This window comes from Antennarius striatus, chromosome 9 (assembly GCF_040054535.1).
Source record: "Antennarius striatus isolate MH-2024 chromosome 9, ASM4005453v1, whole genome shotgun sequence".
Lineage (NCBI taxonomy): Eukaryota > Metazoa > Chordata > Actinopteri > Lophiiformes > Antennariidae > Antennarius > Antennarius striatus.
Genome location: NC_090784.1, coordinates 13,194,130 through 13,215,315, shown reverse-complemented (window position 1 = coordinate 13,215,315; position 21,186 = coordinate 13,194,130). Strand labels below are relative to the sequence as shown.

Here is a 21,186-nt window from a genome sequence, read left to right as displayed (position 1 = left end):
GTAAACTGATTAAGGACCCCCACAAAGTGTCCCACAGTGCATCCACAGTGCGTCCCAGGCCCCCCACGTTTATCCCTTCTCACCCGACCTTGATGACCCTGCGGCTTCAGACCCCCTCCACTGCTGGTAGAAAAATATTTTATTTGAGAGAAAGTAATTCTCATAACCATAATGACACACACACACACACACACACACACACACACACACACACACACACACACACACACACACACACACACACACACACACACACACACACACACACTCACACACATTTTCCTCAGTGTACATGTGTGTCATCTAACTCAGTTTTGCACCGTCTGGTCCGGCCAACTGGGATTGTTGTCTCCTTGTTCACCAGCCAAGTTGATAAAAGTGGGGCCACAGATGGTTGCCAGTTATGGTTTCCCTTTTGGGTGCATCTGTCATATATATGATCTGTGCTGATTTTCATATACACACTGAGCTGAACATGCTCTCATGCTGTATGGGAATTAGTTCAGATTTGTTTGTGTACATCTTAAGTGAATTGTTTCTATTTTTTTTCTTTTTAATAGGTGATATTATGTTTGTCTCCAGTGGGTAGCACCCTTCGGGTGAGGGCCCGTCGATTCCCTGCTCTTATCCAGTGTACCACCATTGACTGGTTCCATCCGTGGACTTCAGAAGCTCTGCAGTCAGTCAGCTACAGGTTCATCCAAGAAGTTGAAAACATCGAGGTTTGGCTTTTGAAGTACTTTAGCTCCCATCCCAACAGTCAAATTCAAAATTAAATGATTACTCGTGGTTCAGCGTTGGAGCCTATCTCAGCTGAATTCGGTTGAGAGTTGCACTCATCACTGGTCTATCATGAATGAAACAACAACCACTCACGTACACATTCACACCTACAATTTAGAACTTATCAGTTCATCTAAATTGCAAGTTTTTGGAGGATAGAGGAAGCCAGAGAACCCAGAGAGAACCCACACAGACACAGGGAGAACATAAAAACGCTGCACAGAAAGGACTCAAACCCAAAACCATCTTGTTGTGAGGTGACAGTGCAACCCACAGTGCCACCGTGCCGCCCTCTTTGAATTGTATATTATTGAAAATAAGGGTGTCAAAAATGCATCTATCATACAGTACAGGGACTTCTGACCATTTGCCATGTGTCCTGTTATTCCACACTGAGTTAGACTTTAATGAACATCTCCTAATTACTACAGTGCAGCTGGATTAACGTCTCCATAGATCCCTCATCATTAGTTCTCTGCTAAGGTACTGACAAATTGCTGAACACATGCCTGGAGACTCGCAGTGAGTGCAGGCATATCATTGTTTTCCATCATGGCAGTGGAACGATCACAACCTAGAATCATTTATGTTAATGAGTGAAGAGCGATTAAGCAAATAATGACCCTCTAAGGAGGCACAGCTGTCACAACCAAGAAGTGTCATCACACATGTGAACATTTGCCAGACTATTACTTCCCACTGTTTGTGTATGTGTACTGATCAGTTGATCTGTGAGTGTTCCCGTGCTGCAAAAAATGTGTCCTGGTTGAAGAACCTGTCGTATTGAAATAGTATTTGCAGCTCTTAGCAGTATTTGACTTATTTTAAAAACTTTTAACTATTAATCAAAAAAGATTAACTTGTAGTCATAGTCATAGTCAACTTTATTGTCAAATGTACCATATATGCACAACATACAGATGAAAGTACAGTCCTCTCAGACCCACAGGCAGTACAAAAACATGAAAGAACGGCTCTAGCGGGAGGGAGAGGAGCCTGTGGACGCACCGCCATCCTATCCTATCCCAAATAGGCAACAGAACCCTCCAGAGTAAGCGTAAGCGACAGTGGCAGGGAAAAACTCCCTCATTGAGAAAGAAACTCTGGGCAGGACCCAGACTCTGGAGGGCAGTCATCCGCCTTGACCAGTTGGGTGGGGAAGGAAATATACTGGGGATAGAGACAGGTCAAGGAAAAGAGAGACAGAGAGAGAGAGTGGCAGATAGGCCAGGTAGAATTTCCAGTAAAAATTAGTAGTAGTTAGTAGTTGCTGAGGTGGGGGCGGGAATTCCAGACCTTTGGATTTCCTGTCTTCCATAATTTTTCCCTATCTGTCGAAAAGAAGCACAGAGACAGCGGCAGTATTTTGCGTGGAAAGAACCATCCCCCAACAATACTGTACTCATTTCTGGTTTGATCTTCCATCAATTAGCTTCCATAACAGGGACTGTACAAAAGTTACCAGTAGAAGTGGGGGTTAATGATTTTTAGCTTTACTCTCACAGAAAGAAAGCCAATTAATTAACCAAAAATCAGAAGTGGTAATTTCTCTACTTTATGTTGACCATTTAATTTACACTTAATCCAGAACCCTATAACAAAATAAACAAGGAATATTTATTGACATACATAGATGTTCTCACTGCAGACTGTCGTTGGCTTGCGCTAGACACACATATAGTTTAGGACTGCCAGTTTCACAAAACCAATTGTATGTTGGTATGTCAACAAGACTTAAGCTATTGAAAATTATACTGTTTTTATACTGTTTATACTGCAAACTGTTAACTTAGACTTATATTTGCTAAGTTATTTTGACAGGACGTGAAATCTTGATCTGTAGGGTGCCACTGCCGAGGCACCCTTGAGCAAGGTTCCGTCCCCTTTACAAATTGCTCATTTGAGGCGCACCAAGAAGGAGCTGCCTGCCACTCTACCTCCCCTGCATGCCTACAGGCCCCTTTGTGTGTGTGTGTGTGATACAGGGGCCTGTACTCACATATATGTATGCATGCGTTTGTAATCAGTAGCTAGAGTGTGCTTTCTTAATTTCCCTTCGGGGATCAAACCAGTATATAAAATAAATTTTTTTTTTTAAAAAAGTTATGTTTTAAAAACCGCACGCATTAGGCTAAATCCTCTTGCCATGTTCACATGATTGGCCCTTATCCATGGTCCTGAAGCCTAATTAGATCGTCACCCACATTATGGACGCTCAGAAAATTAAGTATTTCATGCCTGAATAAGTTTGTATGAAATATGAATGTTCAACTGTTTGGAATTTAGGCTCGTAGGGCCTACCATTAACCAAAAAAAGATTTATTCATGTTGATTAATCATTTTTTTTCATGATGAAAAATGAAAAAAATTCTGATGTCTGTTTATTTGACAATTCACACCTTGGTCATAATAATAGAAAGATAGAGTAGGACAGTATAGGAAGCAGAAAACAAACTTTCCATATATGCATTCATAGACAAGATTCTGAAAAATTGAAAGAAAACAAGATTACTGTTTGTTTTTTGGTAATTAACAATAATTCTTCTTAAGAGGCAGGAAAGCAAGTAATGAAGAGATCATTTATTTAAAGTTAGAATGGCACAACCCACTAATATTTGTTACACAAGGGCAATCAATGAGAACTTCTGTCGAGTTACAGCAGAAAATACCGTAGCATGCTTTGTCAAAGAGCATTATGTCAGATCTTCATTAATAATGATTTTTTTTCTTGCTGGCTCCATGATCGTAAACCATTTTTCGTGAGTTATGGTTAAATTTGATCCTGGTATTCTCTGCTCATTTGTTTTTTTGTTAATTGATTGTTAACTTTGTGATTAATGGATGCTCTATGCTTTCCGGCACCATATAATGAATACCTAGTTGTAATGTAGTTCACTGCAGACAGTATGCGTAAAGTTGGAGGATGTCAGAGATAATGTAAACAGTTTTACAAGTTGCATGTCAGTAGTCTAAACATATTATTTTCACAGAGGTTTCAAAGCATAATCATTCCTGCTAGCTGCACCTAAATTTCAGATTGAGTAAGTCAGGGCCAGCCAAGTAAGATGGCAAAACTTGTAGATGAATTCAAAATTTATGAAGATAATATTTCAGTCCCCATCAGGTTGGGGACGTTAAACTCTACTCAATCCAGCTCACCCCTTTCTCCCTTCTCCCCCCTTGTCTGCTTATTTTTACAGCCCGCCATCCAGGAATCCATCAGTCTTTTCATGGCCTATGTTCATACCAGTGTCAGCCAGGCGAGTGAAAAATACCAGCGCAATGAGAAGAGGTACAATTACACCACCCCCAAGAGTTTTCTCCAGCAAATCACCCTATACAGAAACCTTCTGGAGAAGAGCTGGGCTGAGCTCCACCAGAAGATGAGCCGGCTTGAGAGCGGCCTTCAAAAACTCCAAACCACTGCTACTCAGGTAAACATCTATACTGTATTCTTATATACTGTATATACTGTGGGGGCCAATGTTATGGCTTAAAGTTCAGAATTGACCACTGAAATTTTTTAAGGTTCCCTGTTACATTAAATTACAACTTATACCAATATTGATACTTACTTTCCTCCATGTTTTGTGTATAAAATAATTTCTAAACTATTACAGTAGTGCGGGCGTTACAGCTCACAGTCACAGCAGGTGGCAGGATTGTCATTCGGGGCATTTGCACATTATCAATGTAAGTCCACTAAAACTTGTTTTCTTCACCTGAGAGGCTAATATTGTTATTACATGCCTGAAAACAAAGCAATAAAGCTTGCTTTGGTACCTTCAGACTTTGATACAGTGTCGTTCTGCTTTTCAACCTTTGTGGTTACATCCTGAAAAGCGGTGATGTGTTGTAATTGTCAGTGTTGTGTATTAGTCCGTCCCTCCGTCCGTCCACCAAATATCCTAACAACCGTTGCAGATAGAAAGATGAAACAAAAAGCACAAGCACATTACTTTTGCGGAAAAGGGGATGGAAATGAAAAAACCAGGTCAAGGTCAAACTTCAGCTTTTGTACTCTCAGGAACCGGTCAAGAGAGAAAGACGAGGGAGAAGGCCAAAGGCGAGCCAAAACTAGTGCATAGCTTTGAACTACCCTGAAAGGTCAAAGCGATGCACTTGACAGGTGCTACTTTCAGGGTACCTTGACCTACCCTTCACGGGATGTTTCAGTCTCTGACTGCCTTGTTTAGATAATGTAGTTGATACTTCCAATTTTATGGCTGTCTATTTTTTCCACAAAAAGAATATGAATGGAGAGCTCCTACTAAGAACATTAGATGTGGGGTAATCTGCTAATACTTGACTATAAAGTTCATCTGGCTGTTTCTGTGGGTGCTGTAATCCCACGCCCATAGAGAAAGACTTGATACACATGATACACATTGTGTAATATTTTTCTTTTGCTGTAGGTTGATGATCTAAAAGCTAAACTATCATCCCAAGAAGCTGAGCTGACGTTAAAAAAACAAAACATTGAGGCTCTAATTACTAAGATTGGATTGCAGACTGAGAAGGTCAGCAGCAAGAGAGACTTTGTGGATTTTGAGGCTCAAAAGGTCAGATATTACATCAGTTAAACATTTATCACTTGGTTACAACATTCACTGTGGAACCTATTTGTGATTTAGGGTCGTATGTTCCTTTGGTACAGGTTGCTGCCATCCAAGCAGAAGTCTCAGTCAAGCAGAAAGACTGTGAATATGACCTAGCCAGGGCAGAGCCAGCACTAACAGCTGCAACAGCAGCACTGCACATCCTCAACAAGGTGCTTCACTTTTTCAAACCAAATTAAATTCCAACTGGTTTCAGTCACTGTAATGATATGTAGTATTTGAATTGTTTTTAGGTGAATCTTACGGAGCTGAAAGCCTTTCCTAACCCGCCAGCAGCTGTGATCAATGTAGCAGCAGCTGTCATGGTTCTGCTTGCTCCCCGTGGTCGAGTGCCTAAAGATCGGAGCTGGAAGGCGGCGCGGGCCTTCATGGGCAAGGTTAACTCATCATCATGTCAATCACATCTGCCTGATTAATGCCAAACTCATTTGTGTGTGGGCCTTGACCCTGGCCCTGCCCAGCATCTCTCCAGTGCTCACATTTCAGCTGGATGGCTTGATGAATATGCTCACTCTGGAGGGGTGTGAGTGTGTTGATCTGTCTGTCAGTTATCAACGTTAGATTGGCCATAAAGAGATGTGATTGTTTTTTTTTAAGCCAATAGAATCATGAAATTCTATTTCTGTCTTAATAATTTGTTTAATTTTAAACATGGATTTTCAGTGTATTGATTTTTTAAATTATTTTCATTCCTGGATCCGGATCACGGGTGTACACAGTTGACATGGGGCAAAAGGTGGGGTACACAGAAACGCCACACAGAAAGGCCCCAGATGAAATCAAAGCAAGGACCTACCACTGTGCCACAATTCTTCCCTCTACTATATGCAATTTTTTTTCACTCTAAATAATGTTTGTTTGTTTTTTTATTTTACATTCACTTTTAAATGCATCCAGGCTTTTATTAATTAAAGCTAAATTAAAACTTGTTCCAACATTTGCAAGGTCAAAATGCTTTCGCAGATATTAATGTGTCCAATATTTTTGTATTAATGTCTATCAGGTGGATGATTTCCTCCAGGCCCTGGTCTCATATGACAAGGAGCACATCCCTGAGTCCTGCTTGACTGTGGTGAAAAAAGATTATCTGAGAAACCCAGAGTTCCACCCCGATCTAGTTCGGACTAAGTCTACTGCTGCAGCTGGTCTCTGTGCCTGGACTATTAACATTGTCAGATACTATGAGGTCAGGCAATGCTTACAGACGCACTGTAGATTCACTGTAACGTCTAAAATTATTTTTGTTGAAAATGATCTGTCTTTCAATGTGGAGTTTTTAAAAAAAAATATGTCTACATATTTCAGATTTATTGTGACATTATTCCAAAGAGGCATGCGTTATTACAAGCTAATGAAGAACTAGAAACAGCGACAGCCAAATTTTCAGCAGTTCAGAAGAAATTGGAGGTGAGTGAGGTGTTATGGTATAATTTAAAGCTAGATTTGTCATCATGTTTTATCATTTAAAAATTTTTTTTTCTGCAGGATCTTGACGCCAGCCTCCAGAGCCTTAAAACCCAGTTTGAAAAGGTTACATCTGAGAAACTCAGTTGCCAAGAGGAGGTGATGCGTACCAACCAGACCATAGAGCTGGCCAACCGACTTGTCAAGGGTTTAGAGGTAAATGAGAGGTAGACAAATTTCGCTGGTGTCATTTTAGGACCTCTATAAAGGACTGGATGACAGATGTACTAGTTGAAATGAGCAACTTGATGCCTGAATAGTTTTCAAATTGAGAAAGAAAGAGACATGAAGATTTGTGTTATTTGTGCGCAGAAAAGGATTTTACTCCATCTAAGTGTTTGACAAATTGAAAAAGTATCAGGAGTCAGTTAGGCATTATAAATATAAGAATCTGGCATATTTAGATAGTTTATTGAATGTTATATTTATCTCTTTTGTGTTCCTGTTTTCCTTCCCTGTATGCAATATCTGGTATCTTTGTGGACGCTAATGTGAATTGAAATATGACCAATTCAGTGGCCATTTTGTAAGTTCGACTTCCTTATTCAACAAAATAAATGTGGTTTGCATGGAACAGCTTGGCTTTTAAGCATATCAAGATAAATGTTTTGTCTCTATGGCATTGACCTGGAAGCAATAGTGTTGAGACTAATAAATCAGGCCGTCTAAATTTAATCATTAACTTACCTCAAAGCCTCAACAGATGTTGCAAATTAACAATGTCTCACCCTAGACTGAGTGATATTACAGGTAATCCATAATACATTAGAGTAAAATTATAGTGATTTTTAACTGTCCAAGAATTTATTATGTGACATATTCTAGATCCACAGCCCCTTGTAAGAAAATGCCAGGCATGATTTATTGTTGTGGTACTGTCACAGTCATAGTATTGAAGGTTTAAATTAATGCTGAATCGTTAGTTAGTGAATCTGCAGCCAAACTTCAAAAGCTATTTTAAGAAAATTGCACTTTTATTCTTCATTGCTTTTATCTCTTTGTTGATGTTTCTCAGGTTGTTCATTTCCCGTTGTTTAGAGTTAAATTCAAATTGGCTATATACATTTTTTAAAACTCAGTTTTGTGTGGCGGGTCTACATATTTTTTAAACTATATATAACCTTGTTTTTGTTCATTTTAGTCAGAGAAGGAGCGCTGGTCCCAGGCTATTGTTCACTATCAAAAGCGACATAAAACCCTTTGTGGTGACATCCTCCTAGCTTCAGCATTCATCTCCTACATGGGATATTTTACCAAACAGTATCGGGAGGAACTCCTCAGAAACTCATGGATCCCTTTCCTTCAGTCTCAGAAGGTAAGGCCATCTGACATTGTTTTACAATAACTGTTGTTGTTAGAGTAAATAGCTAAGATACACAATGGTCGTTTAATCGTGTCACCAGCAGTGTTCAAAACTAGAGTGACACAATTCCTCTCTTTCTGTTCCAGGTCTCTGTACCTCTGACAGATGGCTTGGATCCAGTCCTCATGCTTGCAGATGATGCCACTGTGGCTGCCTGGCATAACCAGGGCCTGCCAAACGATAGGATGTCCACTGAGAATGCTGTCATCCTGACCACCAGTGAGCGTTGGCCACTCATCATTGACCCACAGCAACAAGGCATCAAGTGGATCCGAAACATGCTAGGCTCAGATCTGAGGGTGGTGCAGCTGGGACACGAAGGGTGAGAGGTCCTTTCCATCCTGTGTGTAATCAGTGTCTTGTTTTAATGTTTTACAATGCACATATGAAAATAGATTTTTTTTTTAAAATGATTAATTTTTTATGATTATTGATTGTTTGTTGTTTTGTTAAACAGATATTTAGATGTGATTGAAGAAGCTCTTTCCCATGGTAAAACTATTCTGATAGAAAATTTCCCAGAAAAGTTTGACCCAGTGCTGGAGCCTCTGCTGGGCAGAAACACAATCAAAAAAGGAAGGTCAGTATGGAAACTACACCAATACATTTACTTGATAAATAATTAATTCTCAGTTTTGTTGAAGCTATTTAGCATGTGGCTGTGGCACAACATAAACCATTTAAATCAATGCATAGTTTTTGCATCCCTGTTGCCACACAACTCAATATGCCCACAGCTCGTCCTAATGTGTCTGTTCTGTTAGACAAAAGGAGCAGACTCGCCAGATGGTTTAATCTCAGTGAGCGCTGAAGCACCAGTAAGACATGACTAAATGCATTCTCATTGCCCACTCTTTAGATTATAAATGAATTTGTGAAGCATGTTCTGAATCCCTGAGGCCTACATATTGATTGGCCACTCAAGATGGGTGATAGATGTTTTTTTGTGTGTTCATATTCTTTGGATGTGATGAATATTGAACAGCTGAGCCACAGTGTAAAAGCTGAATTGAGGGAAGTCATGGTTATGTATAAGTATTCCTAACAGGATGGCATGTAACACACTACATTCATTGGTTCTCCATCACTATGGCAAATTCCGTTCAGCTTCATGCATGTCATAATGCTGATGTATGTTTTTTTGGCATTTGTCTGCATCCATTTATTTGGAAGCAATATGTGTGAATCAGCTATACATACACAAACATAGCAAAGATTTGCATTCGGTTAATTATTTTAAAAAGTCATGATGATAATTATCAAGTTCTGAGGTCATCTCTGTCATTTTATCGTGCAATAAAATAACCACTAACTTCACTCAATCTTAAATTATATATATTATTGAATATTATATAATATATTGAATTATATTATATATTGAATATTATATGCTGTATTTAATAAATCTGCTTCACATACAGATATGACCACCATTATCACTGCACTACAACAACCCTCAACAGCAAAATCTCAAATTTTCTGAAATAAAAGAGCATACAGCAGAATAATAAAAAAACAATTCATATTGACGTTCTGCTTTGACTTCCACCACAAAACCTTTTCGTCTTTCAGCTTTGCGTGACCATGAATAATGAATATCTTGTTCATTCAACTTCTTTCTGAAGTCTTGTCCATCCATATGTAACAATTCATCGTTGCAAATCTGATTATAAGTTTATCCCTTGTAGATGACCCGCACACTTGTTCCTGTCGATGATTAATACAACCTGCTTGGGCAGCCATGATGGATCTGGTAGGGATCCACAGCTGAAGTTCATTAATAATTGGAATGTTGTAGAGTGTGAAGTAATGAATACTAATTATTCCTTTCATGGCTGACGGAAGACTACAAGCCAATCCATCAGCAAGGACTTTAATTTGGTGGAGTAATGGTTCTATCAATAGTACATTAATTCTGGCTTGTGAAGATATAGAGTTAAACCAGACCCTGGCCATGAGGAACCTGTGCCATAAAATTGGGGCCTTGCCTGACATCCACAGGGTAATTAGTGAAAAATGAAAAGGTACCAGGTTTGTCAAGCCAGTGCTAATTCAATTGAAATGCAAGAACAGATAAATATTGGCTGCTGTGGTGATAGTCTTTCATATTTTTCAATATTATTTGTCTACAGTGTAAATGGCATTTGGAGCAAGAGTGAAGTTCTCTCCTATACTGAAGTTTCACTCAGAGTGATGGGTTGATGGGCTCAGGTGCAAAGGGACAAAGATAGCTTTCAGGAGTAAGAAGGCTTACTCAGAAGGCAAATGTTGTAATCATCATTTTCATTAACAGAATGATTTTTTATTGTCTATAATCACCTGCACTGTCTTTTAAATAAAGGTACTGCCAAGTCATCAACATGTTATTAATGTTTCACTTATGTTCACTCCAAGAGCTTTAACCTCAGAAGTTTTTGCTTTTCAATTCTTTGTTAAATTTCTTTTTAAGAAAAGTTTTGACTTGTAGACAATAAATCTAAATAGAATTTCCTCTGAAAAGTTTGTGGTGGATAGCACTGTTGTCTTATTGCAACAAGGTTTTGGGTCACCAGTGCACTGGCGATGTAGTGGCGATCGACCTGGGGTATACCCTTCCTCTTACCCATTAGCTGGGATAGCGGCTGAAGGCAAGATAATTACGGACATCTTGACTTCAAGAAATTGGATGGATGGATGGATGGATGATGGATGGATGGATGATGGATGGATGGTGGATAGATCTTACCCATTCTGATTGTCTACAGTAGCTACAAAGCTGGTATACCAGTATTAAAATCTGTGTGTTTTACTCCGACAGGATGTTAATTGTTGTTCATTACATTCCTCTTTCAGGAATATATCCAAACATTGTTTTTAACACTGAAACTCTCTTGTTTTTCAGATACATTCTGATTGGGGGAAAAGAATGTGAATACAACAGTAACTTCCAACTCATTATCCACACCAAACTGGCCAATCCCCATTTCCCTCCAGAGCTTCAGGCCCAGACCACGCTCATCAACTTCACAGTGACCCCTGGGGGCTTGGAGGAACAGCTACTGGGACAGGTAGTGTCCCGGGAACGGCCTGATCTGGAGGCCCTGAAGGTGAATCTTTCGATCCATTTTGAAATTAAATATATGACACCTATGTGAAAGCATTTTAATAGACGTTTTACATATGATGACAACAATGCAGAACAAACAAACACAGTTGTTTTCTTTGTGATTGTTAAGATGGAGCTGACCACACAGCAGAACCTCTTCAAGATTGAGCTCAAGAGGTTGGAGGATGACCTGTTGAATAAACTCTCTGCTGCTCATGGTAACTTCCTGGGTGATATTTCTCTGGTTGAACAACTTGAAAACACCAAGAACACAGCCACTCACATTCAGAACAAGGTGAGGTTATTACATTATTTTTATTTTATTGATTTATTTAGCAGGGGCATAGGATAATTAAAAGCATTTCTGTGCATGTGCCAGAGATAGTGAATGGGTCATTTTTCATTGTAGTCCCCAAATAGATGTTACACAGTGACCCTATAAAACAAAATTAAATTATAATTACAATGTTTTTATGAGATATGAGCATGCACGAAAAAGGGAAGATGAGATATCAGTTGAAACAAAACAATATTATGTAGAAAATCAGCAGCAATTAAAGCACAAGTTGAAATATATGAGATTATTAAAACAAAGAGGAATAAGAGTGATAAAGTTGATTTAAATTGTTGCACATTTGAATAAAAGTTTTACCATAAAAAAATAACAGAAAAACATGCAAGCTGGTGCATACTGACAGAGAGACAACAAGGTCTTCACTAGGTTTGTTAAATTGCACACAAGTCACTCAGTTGTTTATGTCACACGGCAATCACCTCATTCTACTGCATTAGTTCCAGATTGTTTTTTGTAGGAACGTGTTTAATGAGTGTTTTGGGGCTTGATATCACTGTCTCTGTGTAATACACAGGTGATGGAGGCCAGAGACAATGAGACAAAGATCAATGAGGCTCGAGAACTATACCGCCCGGCAGCTGAGAGAGCGTCACTCCTCTTCTTCATCCTCAGTGACCTCAGCAAGATTAACCTCATGTACCAGTTTTCTCTCAAGGTGAAAGTGGAAGCCTGGAACTGCTTCTAGGGGACACTCGGGGACAGTTCACAGAATTTCACACAATGCTCGGATTGACTTTTTTGAATATGTAAAAATCAGTACAGACTCGCTGTTCCCCTTGAGGTATAAAATTATTTAAGTTCTTACTCAATGTTCAAAGCACTTTTTCCTTTTGGGTGTGTTTCAGACATTTAACTCAGTGTTTAACAAAGCAATGGAGCATGCACAATGGGATGAGGTTGTGCAGACCCGAGTGCAAACCCTCACGGAGGCCATCACCTATTCTGTATTCCTGTACACCAGCCAGGGCCTGTTTGAGAGAGACAAGTTAACCTTCTTGTCACACACTGCCTTCCAGGTGAGGGACTCAGGGCCGCCTCAAAGGTGGGGCCTCCTGTCATCCTCATCAATCAAAGTACTTTTCTGCCCTCACATTAACTTCAATTAAAAGCAGTCAGCAGGACCATACGCTGCTATTGATTACCTCTCACATCTTCCCCCATTGCTGCTGTTCAGACAGTTGGTTCTGACAAGGGGGTTGGTTGTGATGGCATAATGAAATTATTTGTCATTGTGCCTACTGTTTCCTAGAAATTGTTCCACCCTGAAGGCTGTCCTTTGTGTGACTCGTTCAAATTCATAGGCACTGATTCAACCAATATGAATTTACCAAATACCTTTGCCATACATTATTTGGAGTTTTCAGTTATTGAAAAGTGATCAATATGGCATAAGTCATTACAAACTACTGCTGGTTCTTCCCCCCAGATTCTCCTCAAGCAGGGTCTGATTGATACACAGGAGTTTGACTTCCTGCTGCGTTTTCCCGTGGAAGTTTGTAGCAGTAGCCCTGTGTCCTTCCTCTCTGCGCATGCCTGGGGAGCCCTTAAGGTACACTCTAAAACAATAATGTGTGTGATGTGGCATGTTTAAGGTTTGCATTTTCATTCCTGTTAGCTGACAATGTATGTTATTTGGATATAGGCGATTTCTACTATGGAGCACTTCAGTGGACTTGACAGAGACATTGAAAGCTCAGCAAAACGCTGGAGGAAAATTGTTGAATCCAGTTGTCCTGAGAAGGAAAGACTTCCCCAGGACTGGAAGAATAAAACTTCCCTCCAGAAACTCATTATCCTTCGAGTGCTCCGCCCTGACAGGATGACCTATTCATTAAGGTGAGAAAATGACCAATGCACATTCATATTTATAAGAATTGGAAATTTCTAAGCTTTGTAGGCTTGTTTTCTGGTAGGAACTTTGTGGAGGAAACCATTGGAGCAAAATATGTGCTGGCTGCCAAGGTTGAATTTGATAAATTGTATGAGGATAGTGATCCATCAACTCCTGTGTTCTTCATCCTCTCACCTGGAGTGGATCCACTCAAAGATGTAGAGAAGCTAGGTACTTCTCCATTTATTTATTTATTTTTTAATGTTAGTCCACCTTGTATAATTTGATAGGGTAAACAAAATTGTACTCTGTACAGGACGGAAGCTGGGATTTTCCATTGATCAGGGAACGTTGCACAACATATCCCTTGGACAGGGTCAGGAGGAAGTAGCTGAAAAGGTTGTGAGGAATGCCTCTAAGTTGGGACACTGGGTAATTTTGCAGGTAGGAAGCATCACTTAATATCTACACTAATAACTTCATTTTGTTGTTCCAACCAGTCACTAAAGAACATTGTGATGTCATCTTACCTCATTCAAAGGAGAAATAAATTTGATTCGGTTTAATAAACGTTGTAATTGGCAAGATCACTTCCCCAAATGCTTTTTTAAAAAGAGAAGCCTGAAGCCAAGTGAGTCCCTGTACAGGTTTTACCAATGTAGTAATTGGATTAACAGATGAATACAACTTTACTAAAACTACAAAATTTATTTATTTAAACGTAAGCAGTAAACGTATTTTGTGAATTTCATTAAGTGCTATTTGTTCAGAATGTACATCTGGTGGCACGCTGGCTGACGTCTCTAGAAGCTCTCCTGGACACAGCAGCAGAGGACAGTCACCCACTTCACAGGGTGTTCATGACTGGGGAAGCAGCGCAAAGCCCTGAGCAGCATGTCATCCCCAGAGGAATTCTGGAGAATGCCATCAAAATCACCAATGAGCCCCCCACTGGGATGAATGCAAGTCTGCATGCAGCACTCAACAACTTCAGCCAAGTATGTTGAAAATGTAAAATACATTTTTAAAAACAAATTTATTAGAATAGATTCTAATCTGTGTTAGAATCTGCATATATATATATAAATATCTTTCTCCTTTTCAGGATACTTTGGATATGTGCTCCAGGGAACAGGAGTTCAACTCCATGTTTTTCTCCCTCTGCTTCTTTCATGCCTGTGTTACAGAACGCCGTAAATTTGGTCCACAAGGGTGGAACCATAAATACCCTTTCAGCACCGGAGACCTCACCATCTCAGCCAGTCTCTTGTACAACTACTTAGAGGCCAACACCAAAGTACTTTTTACCACTATTTTGAAAGATAATTCAACATTTTTATATTTTATATTTTTATCCTACCTTATTGATGTTCATAAAACTTGTTTTCTAATGTTGCATTTTTAAGCCTCATAAATTCATAATGATAAAGGTCAGTGAAATTATTGTCAGATAGGGATGTTGAATTACACCCCAGGCTATCCAAATAGTACTGAAAATCTGTTGGTCTCTTTCCTTATTCACATCTTCTTTTCCTCATTTCTTCTTTATAACAATGAACATGCAACATATAATTCAGCTTTATTTCATGAAGACAATAAAGCCTATTCTTATGGGTGCCCCAGCACTCAGAACTCCTAATGCATTTTTTGTACATCTCCTATTACTGTGATCACAACCAATTATGTCTCCTAGGTTTTCTGCCCTCCAAAAACGAATGTCCTTCATTATGTTAACCAAACAGTAACCTGTATGCGTATACAGAGAATTCATTAGGAGGGCAATGAAGCGTAATCCTAAATGTAATTACATGCAGCCAATGTGACAGTTCACAACACTACATAAGTGATCGCTGCAATTAGAGTTGATGAAGGAAGCAATTTGAAAAACAATACAGGTACAAATGATTGTGAACATCCAGCTTTTGTAATTTGTTATGAATCACAGGTTCTTTTCTTCCTCCTTCACCCTCACTGATCATAATCTCCCGCTGAGGAAAAGAGTCTTCTGACATATATAATATCTGTGTAGTAAAGAAACAAAATTTTGTTGCATTTACTGCCTTCATCATGTTTGCAAGAGCTCATTTGGGAGGAGATAATATAGTTGCTGCTTGTATTTCTTTAGAAGAAGTGTAATAATTCATACCTCATACTGAAACATGCTTAATTTGTTGAGAGATACTTAAATGTAAATTTTATCCTGAAAATGTATTCTTTAGAATGCATACTTCTAAATGCTCAGAGCAATTTAATTTGATTTTTTTTCTTTTAATTTGCATTGCCATATAAGCCGTCTGTTTATTATAGTCTATGCAGGTGCCCTGGGAGGACTTGTGTTATCTTTTTGGTGAGATCATGTATGGAGGACACGTAACTGATGACTGGGATAGAAGACTGTGCAAGACCTATTTGCAAGAGTTCATGCATCCGAAAATGGTAAGATAATAGTCATCTTGCCTTTTGAAAAAATCTAATATTACATCCCGCGTCAAAGCGATGATTTATTGTAATTGTCATTGTTAGTGTGTTTGTCTGTCCGTTACTATGTCCACCAAATATTGTCACAACCACTGCAGATAGAAAGATTAAACAAAAAGCAGATTACTCGGGCAGTAAAGGGGATGAAAGTGAGATGATGACCTTGACCTTTGGAAAAGTAGGTCATGGTCAAATTTAAACTTTTGTACACTCAGGAACCGGATAAGATAGAAAGACGAGGGAGAACGCCAGTGTAAGACCCTAGATCAAAGATAGTGCTTTGATCTACCTATTCACTAGCTTTGATCTGTGGTCATATTCACACTGGCCTTCTCCATATGCACTAGTCTATGCACTACTTGGATCATGGGTCTTTTATTAAATGACCTATGAAAGTAGGTCAGGGTAAAATTTTGAATTCAAGGGTGTCGTGGGATGTTGCAGTCTGTGACTGCCTATTTCCTAGTTTAAACCGTTTTAATCCATTTTCTCTTATATTATATTGACTTCCATGACATAGTGGGGTTACATTAATTTGTATTATGAAGAAAAGTGGAAGAAATGTTCAAATGTTTTTGAAGTTCTTCTTTGGAAGTGTTGTTAAGGAAAGAGTGCCCTCTTGGGATGTAAACCTAAACTGCAATAAAGTTTTCAACATTGCTGATTTGTCCAACCTGACTTTACACCATATTCACCTCACTGCTGTACACTAAATTTGGATGCCAGCTGCTGAATGACATTCCACTGCAAGCACTGTAATAAAGTCCAATAGTGGCTGCTTACAGCAGCATAGTGGTGAAGTGGGTAATGCTGTTGCCAACATCGGTCAGGTCCTTGGTTCAATTCCACATGAACTCTTTGGCAGAGTTTGCATGTTCTTCACGCATCAGCGTGGGTTCTGTCTGAGTTCTTCCCAACAATAATGACATGTAATACAGGTGAACTGGTCGTTGTATATTGTCTGTAGGTATGACCAAATGGGTGTTTATCTTTCTATGTGGTCCTTTGATAAACTGGCGTCTTATCCAGGGTGTACCCAGGCACCGCCCATAGTCAGCTGAGATAGGCTCCCGCATAAACCTGTGACTAGGATGTGGATAAGCGGCTGAAGACGATTCCAGAAAATTAATTAATGGCTATTTTTGGAACTCTGTATAGAGTTCAGCCAAAAGCTTTCCATTAAATTGAACTGTATTTTTAAATCCCAACATGACATGTGTGCCACCATGATGCTGGTCTTCCTGGTTCTGTGTAATGAAAGTGAAAAAACATAATCTCACTATCTCTTTTATCCGATCTATTTCAAGGATTTATCTATTTCAAGGTCTTTTTCTGCCAACAAGTTTCAAGAAAATCTGTCTAGCAGGGTTTGTGTAATCCTGCTAACAATGAAATCGACTGACAGCATGTGATAATTTTGAACTTTGACCTCCAGCGTGTTTGTAGATCCATAGATGCTTTGACTGGAATGAATCTGTTTAACCTCTGAAGGGGACTGGCCAGTTTCTTCCAGTTGACATTGACTACCAACCCAACAGACTTACCTTTTTTTTAGGGCTGTTTGTGTTGACAGCTAGTTTTTAATTATTATCAAATTATGAGCAACACTGTATGGTTTTTCTTATTTTGTATCTGTTTATTATCATACACATTAACGTTTGTTTTTTTTCTATTCCTAAATGTTCAATTCATAGTTTGAAGGGGAGCTCACTCTTTGCCCCGGGTTCCTGACCCCTCCATTTATGGACTACATTGGTTACCATAATTATATTGATAGTCATCTCCCATCCGAGAACCCTACGTTGTATGGTCTCCATCCCAATGCTGAATTAGAGTGCCTCACCATCACCTCAGACAACCTCCTAAGGACTCTGCTGGAACTGCAGCCACAGGACATCTCTGGGGGAGAGGGGCCATCCCAGAGCACAGAGGACAAGGTAAAGATATTTGATAAAAGCCCCTAGAATGATATGACCTACCAACATAAATTACCTAATTATGTGTATTTGTTTGTTAGGTCATGTCTGTCATTGAAGATATCCTTGACAAGCTTCCTGAGGAATACAACATGACAGAAATAATGAATAAGACAACAAAGAGGAGCCCTTATATTATAGTCTGTTTCCAGGAGTGTGAGCGTATGAATATTCTTCTAGCAGAAATTAGGAAATCCCTTCATGAGCTGGATCTTGGCCTGAAGGTACAGTCTGTTGTGATATGTACCAGAAATACTTTCATCATAAATAATACTCCACAGTATTAATGAGGTTTTCTTTGTCTGCAGGGAGAACTCACCTTCTCCTCCAGGATGGAGACTCTACAGTCAGCCCTGTTCACTGACTCTGTTCCAGATTCTTGGGCCAGGCTGGCTTATCCCTCCAGTAAAGCTCTGGCGCAGTGGTAAGAAGGAAGAGTTCCTTTTTCATAATAGTGCACTTTTAATTTAACTTTTGTTATTATAAAATATGGCCCAGAGATGAGCTGGCATTTAGTCCAGGGTACCCCGCCTTTACCTGTAGCCAGCAGGGATAGGCTCCTGCAGAACTGTGACCTGCAAGGTGAATAAACAGCTGTAGACATAAGGATTAAAATCGTTTAAGAAGATGGATGGATTAATGGATTGATGAAGTCTTATTATGTATTTTCTATATTTAACAGTGACCCATGTTGTGTTGAAAAACTTGAGAAAAAAATTGCTCGTACATGAAGCCAGTGTTTCCTTGGTTTCATGTACGACGAGCATGAAGCCAGGAGACACGCAGAAAGTTTCTTTCTCATTGATTCATTTTTTTTTTTATAGGTTTACTGATCTAATGTGTAGCTGTCGTGAGTTAGACAGTTGGACCCAAGACTTGGTTCTTCCTGCAGTGGTTTGGCTTTCGGGGCTCTTCAACCCCCAATCTTTCCTCACTGGTGAGGTCAAAAGCATCAACAGATGGTTTAAATAATATGTACAAGAAATATTAACATGGAGGATACGTTTTCCAGCTGTGCTGCAGAGCATTTCACGCAAGAATCAGTGGCCCCTGGACAAAGTGACTCTCACCGTGGAGGTAACAAAGAAGACAAAAGATCATTTTGGGCATCCACCAAGGGAGGGGGCATATATCCATGGACTCTTCATGGAAGGTCAGACTTGATTGTCCATCCAGCACTAAATATTATGTTTAAATAAGCGTCATTGCCCAATGAAACCCACCATGTCCTTTGTCCTCTCAGGAGCACGTTGGGACACTCAGTCTGGAGTCATCTCTGAAGCAATTTTGAGGGACCTGACCCCAGCAATGCCTGTGCTATATGTTAGAGCTGTGCCTGCAGAGGAACAAGTGGTTAAGAATACTTACGAGTGTCCGGTATACCGCACAAAAGATCGTGGGTCCACCTACGTGTGGACATTCCACCTCCGGACCAAACAGCCCCCTGCCAAGTGGATTGTAACTGGAGTGGCTCTGCTGCTGTCTGTGTGAATTTGAAGCCCAGTAACTACTAACAGTATTATGTTAAAATTAAGTGTTTAAAGCAGATAGTTTTTAGTGGTGTATTCTTGAGTGGTGTATTTGAGAAAGTATTGATTCTGTTGTTGCCTTTTAGTGTTTATTATGATTTTGTTCAGAAACACCCGTAATCCTCCAAAAATGTTAGTTTAATTGGTCAATATGTAACACTAAAGACCTTATAGTGGGAAAATACTTGTATAGTTTAGATTTTGATATTATGGAAATAAAGAGGGGGGAGATGCATGACTGACTGATGTTGAACCTGTTGTCTATGTCTGACACTGTTGAACCGCTCCCTTGAGATGGTTCAGTCTGGCCATGATTTGTTGGGAGCTAACGTCTCCATTTTAGACCATGTAATTCTGGATAGGGAGCATATTTTATAGGAAGGTCAAGATGAAAAAAGCTCTCTGGTTGCCCCCTGCTAACTGAATGATACACAATACCGTCTGGAGGTTTTCCAGGGCAGAATTCCCAGGAGATGATGTGCACGGTAGCTATTGACTTTTAAATGAGGTGCATTTGACATTGACCTTTTGTACTGCAGAGGCAGAATACTAACAGACTAGTGTAATTCATTCAGCCGGGCCTGTTGGAGAAGCCTATTCAAACACACTGATAGCCTTCTATGAGAAAGCAGCACATTAGATTGGCCATCCTTTATCTGTCTGCACTCTCTGTTAGCATCTGATTAACTTGATAAGAACCAAATAAAATCATTGAAAGACTCTAAAGTAACACAGTTGTCTTATCAGAAATGTTATCTTTTGAAACTGATGTAATTGAGATTAATTGAAACCTGAGAAGGTTTTCAGATTAAAGTGTGATTATGCATATATAGTACAAAATCCCGCATATAATCATTCACCTTTTGTGTCAATGTATCGTCTGTTTGTCGACGATATATTGATATATCTCTGGAGTCAAAATTGAAATTGCACAGCACAGTAATAGTGGAAAACATTTTTTAATAATCAAATAGGGAATTTTCTTGCCACCTTGAAATGAAGAGGATATAACTACTAAATGAATAACATGCTGGTTATATTATTCAAAACAAGCTTATCTAACTGTCAGGGTAGGAGCTTTATGATATTATCAGACAGGAAGAAACAGGACAGCTGCAATATTATCTGCTAAGATAAACAAGTGATATTATGTTGTGCAAATTACAGCCATGGACTCACACTGATTTTACAGATTGAAATCAGCACTCTTCCCAAATGAGAATTTTTCCAACACTAATAACTGCTGTGTTACTTTTAATTTCTCCCTGCAGCTAAACTGGCTGCTGACAGGTTAGTGGAGAATTGAATCTGTATACTGTATCACGCGAGGGGAAGGCAGAACCAGTCTTCCTGTGGTTTCTCTTCTTCTGCACTCTCTTCCTCTCATTAGCATGCCACAACAGCTAGCCACTCATTTGTTGACAGGGAAATGATACAGTGCTGGTGGTGTGTGGGAGGAAATGGCAGGGTACGAGGCCCAGCGCAGCAGGGGTCGTGCCACAGATAGTCATGTTAAAAGGCCAAGCAGGACACCTGGTTAAAGTCAGCGAGGGCAGCTGGATCACACCTCTACCTCCATGAACCGCAAAGATGTTCATTTTTTTGATCAGTACACAAAATCTGTCTGTCTGTCTAGAGAATGAATATGTGTGTGTGTGTGTGTGTGTGTGTGTATTACTTGTATATTGTATATTGCAGATATA

General features: G+C 39.5%; 1 protein-coding gene across 1 annotated transcript in view; it reads left to right on the top strand.

Moving 5' to 3' along the window:
* Nucleotides 1-20,324, top strand: part of si:dkey-233k19.3 (dynein axonemal heavy chain 11) — a 41,443-nt gene extending 21,119 nt beyond the window's left edge. Inside the window, exons 55-82 of the mRNA XM_068324002.1 lie at nt 561-722; nt 3,984-4,217; nt 5,199-5,345; nt 5,441-5,554; nt 5,636-5,779; nt 6,406-6,588; nt 6,708-6,809; nt 6,888-7,022; nt 8,008-8,181; nt 8,316-8,551; nt 8,687-8,809; nt 11,111-11,315; nt 11,445-11,609; nt 12,184-12,324; nt 12,515-12,685; nt 13,096-13,218; nt 13,312-13,505; nt 13,583-13,731; nt 13,817-13,944; nt 14,271-14,498; nt 14,606-14,797; nt 15,808-15,936; nt 17,673-17,915; nt 17,996-18,178; nt 18,263-18,378; nt 18,779-18,891; nt 18,967-19,107; nt 19,198-20,324. Coding sequence (XP_068180103.1) covers nt 561-722; nt 3,984-4,217; nt 5,199-5,345; nt 5,441-5,554; nt 5,636-5,779; nt 6,406-6,588; nt 6,708-6,809; nt 6,888-7,022; nt 8,008-8,181; nt 8,316-8,551; nt 8,687-8,809; nt 11,111-11,315; nt 11,445-11,609; nt 12,184-12,324; nt 12,515-12,685; nt 13,096-13,218; nt 13,312-13,505; nt 13,583-13,731; nt 13,817-13,944; nt 14,271-14,498; nt 14,606-14,797; nt 15,808-15,936; nt 17,673-17,915; nt 17,996-18,178; nt 18,263-18,378; nt 18,779-18,891; nt 18,967-19,107; nt 19,198-19,445 — 4,623 coding nt within the window. The 3' untranslated portion in view covers nt 19,446-20,324. The remainder of the gene's footprint in view (nt 1-560; nt 723-3,983; nt 4,218-5,198; nt 5,346-5,440; nt 5,555-5,635; nt 5,780-6,405; nt 6,589-6,707; nt 6,810-6,887; nt 7,023-8,007; nt 8,182-8,315; nt 8,552-8,686; nt 8,810-11,110; nt 11,316-11,444; nt 11,610-12,183; nt 12,325-12,514; nt 12,686-13,095; nt 13,219-13,311; nt 13,506-13,582; nt 13,732-13,816; nt 13,945-14,270; nt 14,499-14,605; nt 14,798-15,807; nt 15,937-17,672; nt 17,916-17,995; nt 18,179-18,262; nt 18,379-18,778; nt 18,892-18,966; nt 19,108-19,197) is intronic.
* The last annotated feature ends 862 nt before the right edge of the window (nt 20,325-21,186 follow it).